General features: G+C 38.1%; 2 protein-coding genes across 6 annotated transcripts in view; one reads left to right on the forward strand and one right to left on the reverse strand.

Moving 5' to 3' along the window:
• Positions 1-4401, reverse strand: part of IGSF11 (immunoglobulin superfamily member 11) — a 253913-nt gene extending 249512 nt beyond the window's left edge. For all 3 annotated transcript variants that reach the window (XM_058661927.1, XM_058661926.1, XM_058661924.1), the window contains exon 1: positions 4255-4401. The gene's annotated coding sequence lies outside the window, so the exon portion shown is untranslated. The remainder of the gene's footprint in view (positions 1-4254) is intronic.
• Positions 4402-4509: 108 nt separating this feature from the next.
• Positions 4510-17306, forward strand: TEX55 (testis expressed 55). 3 transcript variants are annotated; one of them, XM_058661288.1, is made up of 4 exons: positions 4510-6130; positions 6737-6804; positions 8525-8587; positions 17173-17306. In XM_058661288.1, the coding sequence occupies exons 1-3, from the start codon at positions 4565-4567 to the stop codon at positions 8541-8543; spliced, it is 1653 nt and encodes a 550-aa protein (XP_058517271.1). In that variant the 5' UTR covers positions 4510-4564; the 3' UTR covers positions 8544-8587; positions 17173-17306. The 3 variants fall into 3 exon arrangements, with proteins under 3 accessions (XP_058517271.1, XP_058517272.1, XP_058517270.1); XM_058661289.1 differs by lacking the exon at positions 6737-6804 and having other exon boundaries at positions 4510-5103; positions 5200-6130; XM_058661287.1 differs by lacking the exon at positions 6737-6804.
• The last annotated feature ends 596 nt before the right edge of the window (positions 17307-17902 follow it).

Below are 17902 nucleotides of genomic sequence, written 5' to 3' on the forward strand. Positions count from 1 at the left end.
GGACCCTGCACCCATGTGAGACATCTGGAAGAAGTTCCTGGCTTCTAGCTCCACATTAGCTCAGCTCCAGCTTTTGTGGCCATCTGGGGAGTAGATCAGCTATAGCAAGACCTCTCTTTCTCTCTGTATAAAATCTGCCTTTCAAATAAAAATATTTTTTTAAAGTACAATAATTGAAATGAAAATTTCACTAGAGGGTGTCAACAGCTGATTTGAACAGGCCAAAGAGTGAATTAGCAAACTTAAAAAAATGGTCAATCAAAATTATTCAGTCTGACAAACATAACAAAGATAAATTAATTAAGCTTTAGGGATCTATGAGATACCATCAAGTGTACTCTACATGCATATTGAGAATTTCAGAAAGAAAAGAGAGGAAGAAGGGCGGAACATTTGAACAAATAATGGCTAGGGCCGGTGCCATAGGGTAGTAGCCTAAGGCTTCGCCTATGGTACCAGCATACTTGAGGGGCACCAGTTCATGTCCTGACTATTCTACTTCCAATCCAGCTCCCTGCTTATGGCCTGCAAATACAGCACAAGTTTTGAGCCCCTGAACCCACATGGGGAACCTGGAAGAAACTCCTCATGCCTGGCTTCAGATTTCTGAACTCAAGCCATTGCAGCCACTGCAGTGATTTGAGGAGTGAACCAGTGATGAAAGACTTTTTCTCTCACACACTCTCTCCACCACCTTCTATCTGTAACTCTACATTTCAAATAAAAATAAATCTTTTAAAAAACATAATGACCAAAAAATTTCCAATTGGTAAAATTAAGGAATTTACTAATCTAAGAGGCTTTTAAAAACTCCAAAATAAGACAGGCATTACAGCATTATTGTTTGGAACATCCATATCCCATATTGGTGTATTTATGATTCAGTTCCATTCTCTGCTTCCAATCCAACTTTGTAATGACATCTCTGTTACTTGGGTTCCTAGTACCCAGATAGGAGATATGGGTAGAGTTTCTGGCTCTCAACTTTAACCTACAGGCATTTAGAAGTGAATCAATGAACAGAACATCTCACCCTCTCTTTTCTCTATGTCAAAAAGATAAATAAAACTTTAAAAACGAGAATAAACACAGAAGTCCACATTGATATATTATAATCAAACTGCAAAAACACAGAATTTTTGAAAGAGAATATCCCAAAAGCAGCATAAGAAAAGCAACTCCACACAGAAGGAACTTCAAGCTCATCAGCCAACTGTTCAGCAAAACTCTTGCAAGCAAGAAGGCAGTAAAATGACAGCTTTATAATACTAAAACAAAATTACTATCAGCCAATAGGTCTACAGCTAATAAAACTATCATTCATAAATCAAGAAGAAGTTAAGACTTTTTCAGAAAAGTCTGAGGAAGTTCATCTATAGCAGGCATGCAATACCAGAAATTCTAAAGCCCCTTCAAGTAAAAACAAAAAGACAAGATGGTGGCTTGAAGCAATATGAAAAACGGAGCAATAATAAATACGGAGTTGGGCACTTATCTAGGATAGTGAAAGCCTGAATTGCTGTATTTTTATTTTCAACTTTTTCTTATATAACTCAAATTATGGCTGAATAAAATAATGATAGATCCATAATAACAGGCAGAAAACTTAGGAATGTGTGATTTGTGACAACATAAAAGGAGACAGACGTATAAAGGCAAAGAATGTAGTATAATACTAAAACTAAGATGGCTTTAATTCAAAATAGATTCCTATAAATTTAAGATATTAATTATACTCCCCAGACAACTACTAAGAAAAAATAACTACTAAGAAATACTAAGAAACTGTTAAGAAAAAATAACTAGAAAATATATACATAAACTAAAAACTATTCCCCAAAATTTTAAAAGGTGAATTTAACACCAAGTAATGCAGTAACAGAAGAATTAAGGAAGAAAAACATGATATACATTAAATATCAAAGTATCAGAAGCTATGTTCTTCCTTATGAGAAATTATTTTAAATGTAAATGATTTGAATTATCTAAGAGATATGCACTGCTATAATGTATTTCTCAATGATCCAACGATATGCTATCTGAAATTTTTCTTACTTCCAGGCACAAATAAGCTGAAAGTAAAAGGACTGAAAAAGATATGCCAAAGTATAGTATTCAAAAGTACTGTATAACATGGAGCAACCAAAAGAGAACTGACAAAGCCATACCAATAACATACAAAAAAAGCTTAAAACTGTTGTAAGAGAAGGCTGAACAACTACCCTATATATGGATTAAAAGTATCAACTAAACAACAGGATATACTAACTATAAATCTATTTGTACTAAAATGGAGACTCCAAAATATGTGAAGCAAACACTGGCAGATTTAAGGTAGAAAGCTTTGTCATAATACATGCAAACTTCAGAGCTTTGATTTTAATAATGGGTAGAACACCTAGAGAGAATATCAATAAAAAAACACAACCCCACAAGCCAACAAGAGACATAAAGAATATTCTACCCAATAATATCAAGTAAACATTCTTTCATGGAATATATTCTTGGATAGACTGTGTGTTTAGCTGCCAAGCCAATCTTCATATATTTTTAAAAATTGAAATATAAGTATATTCCCTAAATACAGTAGAATAAAGCTAGTAATGAATAACATGAGTAAATCTGGAACATTCCCAACTATTTGAAAGTTAAATAAATACTGTCTTAAAACAACCTTGGTGCCAAAGTAGTAGACAAGAGTGAGAAAATACCATGAGTGAAAATGCAAACACATACACCAAAACATAAGAATGCAGCAAGAATAACACTGGGTGAAATTTACAGCTTTAAAGAACAACACTGAAAATGATCCCAAATCCATAGAAAGTTATTTTGTAAAACATATGCAGGATTGTAGATAAAGGCACAGATTTGCATGACAGAATTCCATAAGAACAAACATCAAAATGTTAATAGTCATTTTTTTCCTTGACATTTGGAAGAAATTATTTTCCTATACTAATTACATTTAACTTACAACATGGAAGAACAAATCCAATAAGCCAGTGCTCATTCAAAACTGCAACTCACAGCCTACCTCACTTAAAACAAACGTTCATTTGTTCTAAGCATTTATAAATAGAGTCTGAATACCTATAAATCTATATTCTTCAACACCATTATAACAGACATTCTTGCATGAATGATTTTGCTTTAGGGTTCCTGTGTTCCCCTTGCTGTTCCTATGCATGGCCCCAAAGGGATCCATTCTCCCTGTCAAACCTGGAGCACAACTGTTTGTATTTGGATTTCGAGTCATGTCTCCATGAAACCCTTAGCAATGGAGTACCTGGCACCAGACTATCAACCTTCAACCTGCATCAGTGATGTTTATGCATCAGAAAATTAATATAAAATGTTTCAGCACTCAACAGCTTTGGACCGTCCTACTGCTGCCTGCCTGCTGACTCTGAAGTGCATTCTTAAGGTTCATTTCCAAGACAGAGAGCCAAATCCAAAACCCAGACCCTGGGCCCCACCACCAAGTGAAAATTCTCCACTCTCTCAATATTCCTGCTTTGTTTTCCTGACTCCCTTTCTTTCTGGGATTCTGGTTTGGTATCCTCCCCCTAACCTTCCTTCTGTTGTTCTAAGACCACCACAGAGTGTGATTTTAGACCCCATTCTGCTCAGATCTCCCTTCCTCTGGCAGTCAAACCAACCATCATATGTCTAATTCAGCAAGCAAACAGCTTAGGGCTTCAGTTTCCACAGTCAGGACAGCCCTTGCCAGAGGGGACAGAAAAAGAGCTGCTCACCCAGCCTCTGAGACACTTAAGAGAATATTCCCTGGGGCGTGAACTACCAAGAGGGGTGAGGGGGGCTGGGAGAACTGGGTGACTCCTAGAATCCCAGTGATCAACCTCAGAGATCACCACGCTGTGCTCCGTGCAGCACCCGATACTGTCTGTAAGTCTAGCCCTGACAAACAGCTACCAAAACAGCGAAAGCACATAATTTGGCCACATCCCCACACTTGCCTTTAGAGGCTAAAGAAGAGTAACATCAATCCCATTGGCTGGCAGTGCCAAATACTAATAATATACTGGGGAGCTCAAAAGCCAGGACCAAACGAAACGTGAATTCAATAAGCGCCCTGCCACTAGGAGACTTCAGCTGACTGGCCTCACGTTCCCCTGAGACCATTCTAGAGGCTGTTCGCTGGAGGAGTGATGGCCGTAATAGTCTGGTTTGCCGCACTGCACAGTGACCCTCTGTGAAACCAGGAGCGCCGGTCACAGGGCCTCCACTCACCTAGTCCCCTGCTAGGCCGCCGGGAAGACACCGGGTTTGTCCGGTGTGGAAATTACTTCCTGTCAGGAGAAAGCTTCGCCCAGCACTGGCATCCACACGGCAGTGCCAGACGAAGGACAGTCCTTCCCCACTCGGGCCGCTGCTCTCGGGTCAGGGACAGGGCACGGCCCGCCTCCACTCGGGAACAAAGCCACAAAGCCTGAGGAAACGGGCGTGACGCATGCGCTCTCAGACAGTTGCTTAGACGACGGGCCCCGCCCCACCCACAGCGCGAGCGCCACCGGAGACCGGTCAGGGACGCGGCAGAAAAATGGATGAGTCCTCAGAAACAGCTCTGGTCGAATCCTTAGGACATGGAAACATAGCCGCACCCCCAAATGTTGACCCCACTAATGACCAGGAAGAAGAAAATCAGGAAGACCAGGCTGATAATGATGCTGATTATTCAGCTAATTCCACAACACATGATCAGGCTGACGACCCAGGATCTACTCAACAGACCAGCTATGAAACAGTACCCAATCAAGATGATATGGATGAGTATGGACAGATTGAACACCAGGTGTCTGGCCTGGCTAATAGAAAGACTTCTCAACAAGCGGAACGAAAATTGTCTAAACAGGCTGAGAGAAGAACCTCTGAACAGACTGATCGCAGGATGTCCATGTCTTCTGACGGAAGGCCTTATGAGCAGACTGAGCGCAGGATGTCCAAGTTGGCTGACCCAAGTCCTTCTGGGCAGACTGACCACAGGATGTCAGTGTCATCTGACCGAAGGGCCTCTGAACAGACTGACCGCAAGTTGCCCATCCAAGTTGAGAGAAGATCCTCAGAGCAGAATGACCGCAGGTTGTCCAGCCAGGATGAGAGAAGATTCTCGGAGCAGACTGACCGCAGACTGTCCAGCCAAGCTGGGAGAAGAACCTCGGAGCAGGCTGACCGCAGACTGTCCAGCCAAGCTGGGAGAAGAACCTCGGAGCAGGAGGACCGCAGACTGTCCAGCCAAGCTGGGAGAAGAACCTCTGAGCAGGAGGACCGCAGGTCATCCAGCCAGACTGAGAGAAGAGCCTCTGAAGAGGCTGAGCACAGGTTGTCCAGCCAGGTGGAGACAAAGTCCTCTGAACAGGCTGAGCATAGATTGTCCATTGTAGCAGAGAGAAGAGCTTCTGAACATGATGAAACCAGCTCTTTCATGCAATCTGACCAAAGAAAGTTTGAACAAATTGACAGCAGTTCATCTGACCAGGCTGAAAAAACTTTTGAGCATTCTGAGCACAAATTTTCTAACCTGGATGACCAAGAAATATCTGAACAAACTGAAGAAAATTTGTTGACTCCATTACGGAGAACTTCTGAGCACACTAACCAGGCAATATCTGACCAAGATGATCACAAACCATCTCACCACCAGGTGAATGATGGAGCCACTGAACTAGATGAGCAACAGGCTGCTGACCAAGCTGACAGCTACACTGATCTTGCTGTTGACAAGGTTGACTACATGGAATTTGACCAGGTTGACTATTTAATGGACAAGCAGTCTGATGACCAAGAAGACTATCTATCTTCCCCTAGATCATTTGGCCAATATGATGACAGAGTATTACCCCAGTTCAGTGATAGCAAACATTACACCGACACCGAGGACAGAATACAACCCTGCACATTTGAGGATAGCCAAACAAAACTCCATTCCAATACTTCCGTTGAAACAGAAACTGAAAGCACTGTCCAAGCTCAAGACCTAACAGATATCATGTTTACTGGTAATTTCCCAGCAAAAGATGAAGACTTTGACCAAACATACCCCTCTGCCTCATCCAAATATGATGATAGCACCAGCCAAGAAAACGTTCAATCCATAGACATCAATGCTGTAGGTTCAAGGGGTATTTGAATTCCTACTTGGGAAACCAAAACAGGACCTATAGGGATGGGAATAGGGGAAGGAGAAAGAGATGGGAGGGCACTTGGTAGATTAGAATGAATAATAAATCCATACATGGTTTTGGTGTGTGTGACCCATATGCTTCAGGAAAGGCAGGAGAAGGGTGTTGCTTTCTAAAAGCCATTCAGAAAGAATGGAGAACCAGAATTCTGGAAACCTGGGTTTTAAGTCCTAGTTTTGTTTCTAACTCCATCTCAATAAACATTTCCTTTCTCTGGAGTTCTACTGAGGCCAAGAAATCTAGGGTCAACTGAAGCGCCTTTGAAGGAAAAAATATTTGAAGTAAATTAGATATGCCTACAGTACCTTCTAGGCCTTCAGGTGCATTACAGTGCTGGAATAAGAAGCCACGTCTCCATAAACATGCATCGCTTCTCCAGTTCTTAGTGTTAAGATCACAACCACATCAGATTTAGATTTTAGATTTATTAAGAACTCGGGGGATATTTTGATTTCAGGATGATTTTTCAGAACCCGAACAAGAAAATATTTTTATGCAAGAACAAACTCCCAAGAGGAAATTCCCTCCTATAGCATATGAAGATCCTTATGAAGTTTCACTCCAATACATGGAGAAACATCACATTCTACAAATATTTCAGGTAAACTCCTAAATCTCTCATTTTTATTATGAGTTTTTCAAGGGATACAAGAAAGGGTTTTTGCTTTTTTTAAAAAAAAGACATTCTAGTTGAGAAGTTAATTGTATGAGGTTGAATTTATCAAAGGCAGTTAAGTGATAAACACTAAATAAGTGATATTGTGATATGAAGTCCTTCAAAAGGATTACAGATCATGAAGATTGGTTGATAAGAGACAGTTTTGGCCACAAGTTAGTTTTAGCCACAACATCAGGAAAGGATAAAATATTAGCAACTGAAAAACAAAAAGGCTTCTGGAAAGGAGTCTAATACTTTTAAAAGATGACAGACCTTGTGATTATTATCTAAGAATCCACTTTTATTAAAAGGAAAAGGAAATAAGTAAAATTTTAATTCTTAAAATTATAAATCTCTTTCACCTTAGGCTGTTGCTGGAATCTTCTTTGAAGCATGACAATCCTTGGCCAATATGGAATTTTAACACATATTCATATTTATAATTTGTTTTTCAGTATTTGGATGGTGCTCATGTTTGCTTGGCATGATTGTTATCTTAATAATATTTAACCAGCAGCACACACATAATAACATATGCATATGAAGTAAATTTGTGATTAGAAAGGTGTAATATAAAAATAACTCCATCAAATGAAACCATTTAAGTTGGAAAAGTTGCAATCCAGAGTTTAATTCCTGACATTTCTTTGTGATTCTGAGAGAATTAAATTCTGTGAACCTCAGATCCCTCAAATAAAAAGGGACAAAAGATAACCCCTTCATTACTTTGCTATATGCCTTTCCCTGCTCTCTTGGAAAGTACTAATGGCTAACCTGACTTTAATTAAAGAAAGTAGTTATTAATGCAAAAGAAGAAACCTCTTGAAGGAAGTAGAGTTTTGGTCATTCTATACTTTGTCAAGAAAACACAGTGCTTATTCATACAATATTGCTTGAAGAGAGATTCATTGTCAGAAATGTACTACATAGAAAAATATATAAAATAATTGAGCTTGTGTATTAGACCTAAATATTTTATACTTAAAATTTGTCCAAATATTAATTCCTGAAAATTACAATTGTGTTTATTAAAATTTTTGCTAGTCAAAGAACAAAAAATATGAAAATGAATCTCTGAAGTTTGATATGAAGAGTCTTCAAAAATATTTCATGAGAAATGTGCAGAAGTGTGCATGGACCTCAAAAATTTTTGTACCAAAGCAAATTTACCTTTAATTCCATTTTCCACAAACTTTTTGAAGTACACCCCTACATCTTTTTTATCTATGTTAGAACTGAACATCGTTTTCACCTTTTAGTATCAAACACTACAGAAGATTTTTAGGTAAAGTCATACATTTTACTTTTTTGTTCAAAAGACTTTTTATTGACTGTCTTTCAGAGCAAATAATAGATTAATATCTGTCTAGCAGGATCAAAACTCTCAAAACAAAGATATTATCCAAACCTTTCTCATTGCATCTTTGACCCCAGAAATTAGGAAAAATATCTATTGTTATCTATTACTAAATTTTGATTCCTCCAAGTTTTACCTTAACTTGACTTAATTTTATCAGTAGTAGCAAAAAAAATATTTTTAACTTTACATGAATAAATGAATTTTAAGACACTGTTAAATTAGTGGGGAAATCATGTCAGAAATACCTTGAACTGTATAAACTTCACTCAAAATCAAAATGTGATGTCTTATTCTCTCTCTCAGAAAATCACTGAAAACTTAGTCTATGAGAAACCAGAAGACCCTTTGAATTTCATGCTGTGCCAGGTATGGAATGTAGAAAAAGAACAATATTTTTATTCTAAGCATTGTACAATGTAATCCAAAGCACTGATTTAAAAAAAAAAGTACGTAACTCTGATTTTTTTTAAAGTATGTAACCCCAAAATATAATGAAGTACACACAATGGTAAATACCACTACAGAAGCCCCGTTCCTGTCTCTGACTTGTTACTCCCCACACAGAGACCTACTTCTGACTTACCTATTTTTGCTTATGATTTCAGTAAAGAGGAATCATGAAACACTTTTGTTAAGACTTATCGGCTTTTGGAGATGTATATAAAACATACATTCATTTACATCAGGTTTTGTTTGTTCAAAACTATACCTGTATAAAATTGATCCATGTTGCTGTATGTGGCTGTAGCTATTTTTTCCCATTGCTGTATAATATTCATTCTACAGAATACAATTTATGCTATTTTTGAAGGTATCCAAGTTATTTATAGCTTGGAGATTGTATAAAAACTTGTTATGAGCCTTTCTATACATGTTTCTTGGTTATACATTGCTCAAGTAATTGTGCCAGTTTAATCAACTAGCAAGATGTAAGAGTTCCAGTTTTCTACATCTACCAATACTTACTATTATCAGTATTTTTAGCATTAGCCATTTTGATAAGCATGTAATAAGAACTACACCTTGATTTTTTTCTTTTCCCTGGTTAAAAAATCAATTGAATATATTTTCATTCATAAATAATCATTTTTCTGTTACGTGATTTGTATTTTTCTCTTTATTGAAAATATTTCTTTAGGTTTTGGTTTCATTTCATTCTTTTCATTCATTTCATTCTTTGTTGATTCTGTTTGTCATGGTTATCTTCCCACTCACCACCTTCTCTTTCTTCTCTTTCTCTTAAATGTGTTTTATAAGAAATAGAATTCTTTTCATTTAATATGATCAGTTTTCCATATTAACTCATGCTCATGGCTGGTTTTTCACACACCATTTCCATCCCAGCCTCCTCCACTGGGGATTTTATGTAGGTATAGTGAGGACCATGTGAAGTTGTCCCAGTTTTCTTTGATGCTCTATTTAAAAGTTAAAGTTCAGGGTCTAGCACAGTAGCTTAGTGGCTAAATTCCAAACCTTGCATGCACCAGGATCCCACATGAGCGCCGGTTCAGGTCCCAGCTGCCCCACTTCCCATCCAACTCCCTGCTTATGTCTTAGGAAAGCAGTCAAGGACAGCACAACGCCTTGGGAACCTGCACCAGCATGGGAGACCTGGAGGAAGCTCCTGGCTTCTGGCTGCAGCTCAGCTCAGCTCTCTGGCCATTGCAGCCACTTGGGGAGTGAATCAGCAGAGGGAAGATCTTTCTGTCTCTCCTTCTCTCTGTGGATTTGTCTTTCCAATAAAAATAAATAAACCTTTAAAAACAAATAAATAAAAATTAAAGCTCCTCTCTCTGTCCATATATACCTTCTTGAAAACTTGCTATTGCTATTGATAGGTGTTTAACTTTACTAGTTCTACAATATATATCTAAATTTCTTCTAGGAACAAAGTGTCAGTGTCTTTTCCATCACATATATCATAATTTTTATTCCCAGAAGCTTAATTTGTCTTTTCTACAGCCTTGATACCTTTTACTTTTACTTTATGGTTTTCTTTAACTTTTACTTGAAGGAGAGTTACAGAGAAAGAGAGAGATCTTTCATACACTGCTTCAATCCCCAATTGGCTACAATGGCCAAAGCTGAGCCAGCTGGGTCCAAACGAAGGCGCCAGGAGATTTTTCCAGGTCTCCCACATGGCTGCAGGGACCCAAGAACTTAAACCATCTTGGCTGCTTTTCCAAGTTATAAGCAGGGAGCAGGAGCAGAAGTGGAGCAGCCAGGACATGAACCACTGCCTACATGAGGTGCCAGCGCTGCAGGCAGGTGATTAGTTTGCTGTGCCCCAATGTACTAACCTCTACTTTTCTTTTTGAACATAAGAAATCTAATCATATTAACTGTTTCCATATTCTTGCTTGCTAATTCTAACACTTTTCCATTCTAGATTTATTTCCATTAGTTGATCCTACTCATTTTATTATTTTCCTGCTTCTTTGTATGCGTAGTAATTTTTAAATGTTTAATTGACAAATAATAATTATACATATTTATGGAGCACAACCTGACTTTTCAATCCATGTATACATTATGGCATGATCAAATCAAGCTAATTAACTTTTTCCTACCTCACATACCTACCTCTTTGTGACAAGAACATTAAGAATCCACTTTCAGCAACTTAGAATTACATGGTACAAGTATTATTATTTTAAAGATGTATTGTCTATCACAAAGGCATGTTGCAGAGTGCGAGAGAATCTTTATTGCCCAAGCTTGGTAACAGTGGCTCCCACACTCCAGGAGTCACTCCGCAGTCAAACAGAAGTCAGGGGCCTTTAAGTTCTCATCCTTCAAAAAGGGTGAGAGCCCTACAGAACAAAGTTTTTACGCATTCAGTTACTAACTGCAGGAAGTAAGATGGCAGCTTCCAGAGCCCAAAGTTCTCCTGTAGTTAACTAACCTACAGTAGGAGACAAGAAGAACCTGGAGGAGCCTCCAGCGCCATTTTGGCACTGTCAGTTAAATGGAGTGGGAAGCAGGAGGGGCGGGACACACACTAGGTGCCTCCTGAGCCAATTTCACACAAAGAATTAACTTGAATGGCACTGGAGAAGGTAGGAAGGGTGGGGTGTGGAATCCAATTTTCTGGGCTGTCTGCTGTCAACCCGACAAGCGAGTGCTAGGCATCAACCTGCTACACCCCATCACTTGCACGGTGACAAAGAGAGAACGAGAAAAACAGATCTTTTATCTTGTTCTTTCCTCAGATAGCCACAATAGGCAGATCCAGGCCAAGCTAAAGCCAGGAGCCAGGAACTCTTTTCTGGCCTCCCATGTGAGTGGCAGGGCTTCCCAGGCACTCTGATAGGAAGTTAGATCAGAAGCAGAATAGCCAAGAATTGAACCAGCACTGAAACATAGGATGCTGGCATTACACGCAGTGACTTAACTCACCATACCACGAAGATCCCTCCTCTATGCCATCTGATGTTCTAATACATACATATACATTGTGCATTACCCAATCAGGGCAAATACATCTGTCTTCTCACACACTTGATATTTCTTAATGGTGAAAACAACAGAAATTCAATCTTCTCTTTTTATGGAGAAACATACACTAAGTTACCGTTACCTATCATTACCCTACTGTGCAACACAACACCAGAACTTTTACTCTAACCACAACTTCGTACTGATTAATGAGCCTACCCTACCCCTCCATTTCCCAGCTTCTGGTTACCACCCTTTTGATTTTAAGTTCCTAGATATCATATATAAGTGAGTTCATTGAGAAGTTTTTATACTTGCCTTATTTCACTAAACATAGTGACCTGTGGCTCCATTTCATGTTGTTCCATTTGACAAGATTTCCTCATACTACCGCTGAGTCATATCCCATTGTGTTTGTATGCCACATTTTCTTAATCCATTAATCAGTGGATGGACACTTGGGCTGTTTGTCTTTCTTAGCTGTTGTGAATAAAATGCAGCACTAAACACAGGAATGCAAGTGCATCTGTTAGATTGATTTCATTTTCCTTGGACAAGTAACTACAAAGGGAAGTGCTAGATCAAATGAGAGCTCTGTTTTTAGTTTTTGAGGAACCTCTATAGTTTTCCACAGTATCTACACTAATTTACATTTCTACCCACAGTGTGCACAGGATTCATTTCCTCATTTGCTATCTTTTGTCATTTTGATAATAGCCAGTCTTACTGGAATGAAGTGATATCTAAATGTGGTGTTGATTTCAGTTCCCTGATGATTAGAAATGTTGGGCTTTTTTTTCATTTTTTTATTTATCTATTTTTTAATAATCTTACTTAGTTGGTTAGGGTACAAAAGGTCAAGGGCTACAGGAAAGTGGGTAATACCATTGTTTCCACACTAATATCATCAGTTTTTTTTCCCTGTATCTGAGGTCAGGGGAGAAACAAAGGAAAAAGCCACACCCAGCCTCCCACCGATCCCAGGTCCCCAATGTGAGGCACGTTCCAAGGGTCCTGCTCAAGCAGTTTTGATAGTTCAACAGTTCGGAATTGCTGCCAAATGGGCATTTTTTAAAGTATCCTGTCCATTTGTATGTCTTCCTAGACAAATACCAGTCTGGACCTACAATCTTTAGTTAATCAGCTTATTTGTTTTTGTTATTGAGTTGCTGGAGTGCCTTAAATATTCTTCTATGCTATGAACCCCTGTTAAGATATTTATTTTGCAAATATTTTCTACCATACTGTATTGTTTCTTTGATTTTTTTTCCTTTCTCTATGTAGAAGATTGTTACATGGGCAAAATTCTACTTATCTATATTTTCATTTGCTTGCCATATCTTCAGGATCTGGTCCAAAAAAACAAAACAAAAAATCCTTATTCGTGTTAATACCCTAAAGTTTCTTCTATATTTTTTTCATCTAGAAATTTCAAAGTTTCACTAGGTATTTAATCCTTTTTGAATTAATTTTTGAGCATGGTGAAGAATAGATCTACTTTTTATTTTTCATGTGGACATCCAATTTTACCAACAGAATTTATTGAAAAAACTTTTCATTTTCTATTGAATGTTTTCAGCACCTTTGTCAAAGATCAATCAGCTGTAGAAGTGTGGTTTCAATTTTATAGTCTCCTCTCTATTCCATTGGCCTGTGTTTTCATTTTTATGCCATTTCATGTTATTTTAGTTACAGTAGTCTTGCTAGTTATATTTATTTATTCCAAGAAAGAGGAACAGAGATCCTGTCTGCTGGTTTATTTCCCATATGCCTGCAATAGTGAAGACTAGATCTTGGCTAAAAGCAGGAGCTGGTGACCATGGTCGCCTAGTGGCTAAAGTGCTCACCTTGCATGCTCTAGGATCCCATATGGATGCCAGTTCTTGTCATGGTAGTCCTGCTTCCCATCCAGCTCCCAGCTTGTGGCCTGGGAAAGCAGTCGAGGATGGCCCAAAGCCTTGGAACCCTTCACCCGCATGGGAGACCTGGAAGAAGTTCCTAGCTTCTGGCTTTGGATCAGCTCAGCTTCAACCATTGCAGCCACTTGGGGAGCGAATCAGTGGACAGAAGATCTTTCTCTCTGTTTTCTCCTTCTTTCTGTATATCTGACTTCACAATAAAAATAAATTATTAAAAAAAAAACACAGGCACTGGGAATTAAAGATGCTATAAGATGCTGGACTCTATGTTTAGTATATGCTTGCAAAGAGGGAATCTCAACTAAACTTGAACTGTGGTTATGCCACAAGGTGGAGGAATCCACCATGAGGGGAGGGTGGGGGAAAAGTGGGGGGAGGGTGTGGGGAGGGGTGGGGAGAATCCCAGTACCTATGAAACTGTTTCACATAATACAATGTAATTAATGAATTAAAAAAAAAAAGCCAGGTCAACTACATGGGTAGAAGGGATGCAGTTACTTGAATCGTTACTTCTGTTTCCCAGGGATTGCATTAGCGAGAAGCTGATGTCAGGAGCTGGATCTAGGAACTTCTCTGATGTGGAGGTGTCTTAATCACTAGGCTGAATACCCACCCTGTAATCTTTGCAAGACAGTGTAGAGCCTCCTACTTCATTGTTTTTGTTCTATTCCTTGGGCCTCCAGGGTCTTTTGTAGTTTCACAAAAATCTCAGCAGTGTCTTTGCTAGTTCCATGTTGGCAAAGATTGCACTGAATCTGTGAATCACTATGGGAAGCATGAACATTCTGACAATATTTCTTCAAATCCATAAATGTATAGTGTATTTCCATTTCTTTGCATCCTCTTCAATGTCTCTCATCAATTATTTATAGTTTCTGTTGCAGAGATTTTTCACTTCTTTGTTTAAATTTGTCTCCAGGTATTTTTTTTGTTGGTGTTGTTTTGTAGCTACAAGAAATGAAATTGCTTTCTTTGTCAGATAATTTCTTATTGGTATGTGACATTATTAATTTAAATATGCTAACTTTTTATTTTGAAGATTTGCTGAATTTATTTTTCCTAACAGATTTTTGGTGGAATCTGCAGGGTTTTCCTTATATACAATCATGTCATTTACAAACAGTGGTAGTTTAACTTCCTCTTTTTTAATTTCCTGTACATTTTTTTCTTGCCTAATCACTCTTGGACATCCAGTACAGTGGTGAAAAGTAGACCAAAAAAAGTGATGAATGTGGGCATCCCTGTCTTACTTCATATATTAGAGAGAAAGCCTTCAGTTTTTCCTCATTAAATATGTTAGCTGTTGGCTTCTCATATATGGTCTTTATTTTGTTGAGATATGTTCCTTCTAACCTAACTTGCTCAACATTTAATCATGAAGAGAATTGAATTTTTCCAAATGCCTTTTCTATTGATATTACTTGGTTTTTGTCCTTAATTCTGTTTCTGTGTAATACACATCTAATTTCTTGATTTGCTTATACTGAACTATCATTGCATAGCTGATATGAATCCAACTTGATCATGATGGATAAACATTTTACAATCCAATAGGATTCAGTTTGCTATTATTTTTGTTGAAAATGTTTGCATTTGTCTTTATCAAGGACATTGCTTGGCCTGTAGATTTCTGTTTTTGCTGTGTTGGTATCCAGGTGATGGTGGCCACATAGAAGAGTTTGGAAGGAGTCCCTCTGCTTCTGTTTTTGGAAATAATTTAAGAAGAATTAGTATTTGACAGAATTCAATAGTGTGATGTGTTGCAGGACAGCTGACATTGAACACTCCAGGTTTTCTGGCTATTTCACTTTCGCTCAGGTAGGATATTTTTGTTGAAGAAGAATTGAGTTCTTTATCAGCTTTTTAAAAATGTGGTGTTAGCTGGCAGATAAAAAGCCCCCAGGTGCGGCTCTCTCTCTCTCTCTCTCTCTCTCTCTTCCTCTTCTTCTTCGCTCTCCCCTCTCCCTCTGGCCTCCCTTCCATCTGATATTCACTCCCCAAGTTGCTGCAATGGCTGGAGCTTCTTTCAGGTCTTCCACATGGGTGCAGGGTCCCAAGGCCTTGGGCTGTCCTCCACTGCTTTTCCAGACCATAAGCAGGGAGCTAGATGGCAAGCAGGGCAGCTGGGATTATAATTAGTGCCCACATGGGATCTTGGTATGTCCAAGGCAAGGACTTTAGCCACTAGGCTACTGAGCCTGCTCCAACACCACTTTTTTTTTTTTATCTTAGGAGCTTTATTCCAGCTGGGGAGGAACAGGGTGGAGGAGACACTGTGCATTTGTCTATACACTTGAGAACAGTAGCTTTTCTGTTTACTACATGTTGAATTCTTTATTTAGTGGAAGGCTAAGCTTGTGACTATATAGCAAATTGAAAGTATATTATTGAAAAAAAAAAGAAAAATGAGTAAAGGAAGAAAAAATGTGGGAGTGAGGCAGGAATAGAGAGTAAGGTGGGTAGTACAACTGTGTTCCTAAAACTGTTTATATGAAATGTGTTCCCTTTATATAAATAAAAAGAATAAAAATAAAACTAGTAGCAGAAATCATAGCAGATATGTTTTCAAAAAGCTCAATTTTTTCATATTTTCCACCAATCTTTAATCCTTGTTTTTATCAAGTTTGTTCTTTCTTGTATAAATAAAATCATTCTCTGGCTTTAGTTTTAACTTCACTGACTCTTGCAGCATCTATTCTCCTACTGAGCCATCAAGTAGAATTTATTTTATCGTTTTAATGATAAAGTTTCTATTTAGTTCTAATGTTTTCTATTTCTTTTCTGATATGTCCTCTATCTCCTTTCATTTTAACCTTTATCAGTCCTTAAACTTTAAGTACATTTCTTATTAATGGTAGGTACTTAAATGTTGTTCTTTGTATCATTATTTTTCAAATAGAGTAAACTTGTGTTTACATTTAATATAATTAAACATCAATTGTAAAATATCTTATTTTACCCTATGCTATTTATCACACCTGTTCCTTTTGTTTTGCGTTTTAACTTTTTCATTAGTCCAGGTTTTTCCTTCTGTTAGCCTAAAAGTAAAAGTTGATGTCATGTAGTTTTCTATTATTTTTATTACTTATTGGGATCTTTTTCAATAAAGGACTTTTTAGGGCATTTTTAGAGTTGTAGAAATTTTGATCACGAAGCCCAGTGTGTTCCATTTACTTCCTTGTCTTTCTCACATGTAATTGCCCTTATTATTAACACCTCATTTTAGTGTAGAGCACTTACTGCAGTTGATGAGCCAATATGGACACATCCTTGCCAAGTCCCAGGTTTAAGTTAGTGTCCTGTCTTTAGGATGGTGATGCTATGGGTTTTGAAAAATACATATGACACTTGTCTGCCATGATATTATAATGCAAAACAAGCCATTTTTCTAAAAACACTTTTAATATGATGATGATTTTCCTAGAGATTACAACATATTATCCTGGAATTATCAAAGTCCAAATTACCTATTCCAGCTAGACTTAAGGATTTCTGTATGTTAAATTTATATGTATTATAACCTCACAGAAATGTTGATTCCAAGTAGACACAAAATTGCAAGTGAAAAAAATGTTTTTTTTTCAATCTGCTTAGGTACAGGAAATGATGAAAAACAGAGGCAAAATATGAAACTACAAAGAATGAATCTCTTTTCAGTATGGTCTACAACCATAAGTGTCAACAATATGCTGTGTTTCCCATTCTGTAAAATGATTTCTGAATAAGCATTGGTGGTGACTCTGCCTAAATAAGTACTTAGTTTTTAAATAAAAGCTCATAGGAATTATTTTTTTTAAATCACATAGCAGTTACAGGTGTCGTTAGCTAATAACACAAAAATATACACAGTAGAGAATCAAGATAGCAAAATAAAGTAAGAACATGTTTAAACAGACAGAGAATCAGGGTGAAGTAGACAGAGCAGATTCCAGGAAATAGGAGAGGACAGGCCAATGGCAGAGGGGCACCTGGAGACTGATGGACACGAGGAAGCAGCAGAAACAATGGTGTGTTGTTGCAGTGACAAGATACCTCAGCAACAGTCAGCAAGTGGCAATCCAAGCTCCACCAATGGCCAGAGCTCCACCAGCAGCCAGGTGGCAAAGGGAGTTCACCAGGAGCTCAGGAGGTGAATCCACAGAAAGAACTGCCAATCCTGCTGATTTATTTGATCTGACCAGGAGAAGAGACAGAGCAGCAACAGAAACAGGCAGTGCAGGAACAGGGTAGATTTCACAGCCCAGAACCCTGTCAGCACCACATTGGGCACCATTTTGTGTAGGGAGGCAAAGGCTGGAGGACAGGAAGCATGACAACAGCAAGC

Source organism: Ochotona princeps, chromosome 3 (genome assembly GCF_030435755.1).
Source record: "Ochotona princeps isolate mOchPri1 chromosome 3, mOchPri1.hap1, whole genome shotgun sequence".
NCBI lineage: Eukaryota > Metazoa > Chordata > Mammalia > Lagomorpha > Ochotonidae > Ochotona > Ochotona princeps.

Coding starts and splice junctions, on each gene's coding strand:
- TEX55 (XM_058661287.1), top strand. CDS start 4,565: ATGGATGAGTCCTCAGAAACAGCTCTGGTCGAATCCTTAGGACATGGA. Junction 6,131..8,524: donor AATCCATAGACATCAATGCT/GTAGGTTCAAGG, acceptor TCTCTCTCTCAG/AAAATCACTGAAAACTTAGT. Junction 8,588..17,172: donor TGAATTTCATGCTGTGCCAG/GTATGGAATGTA, acceptor CAATCTGCTTAG/GTACAGGAAATGATGAAAAA.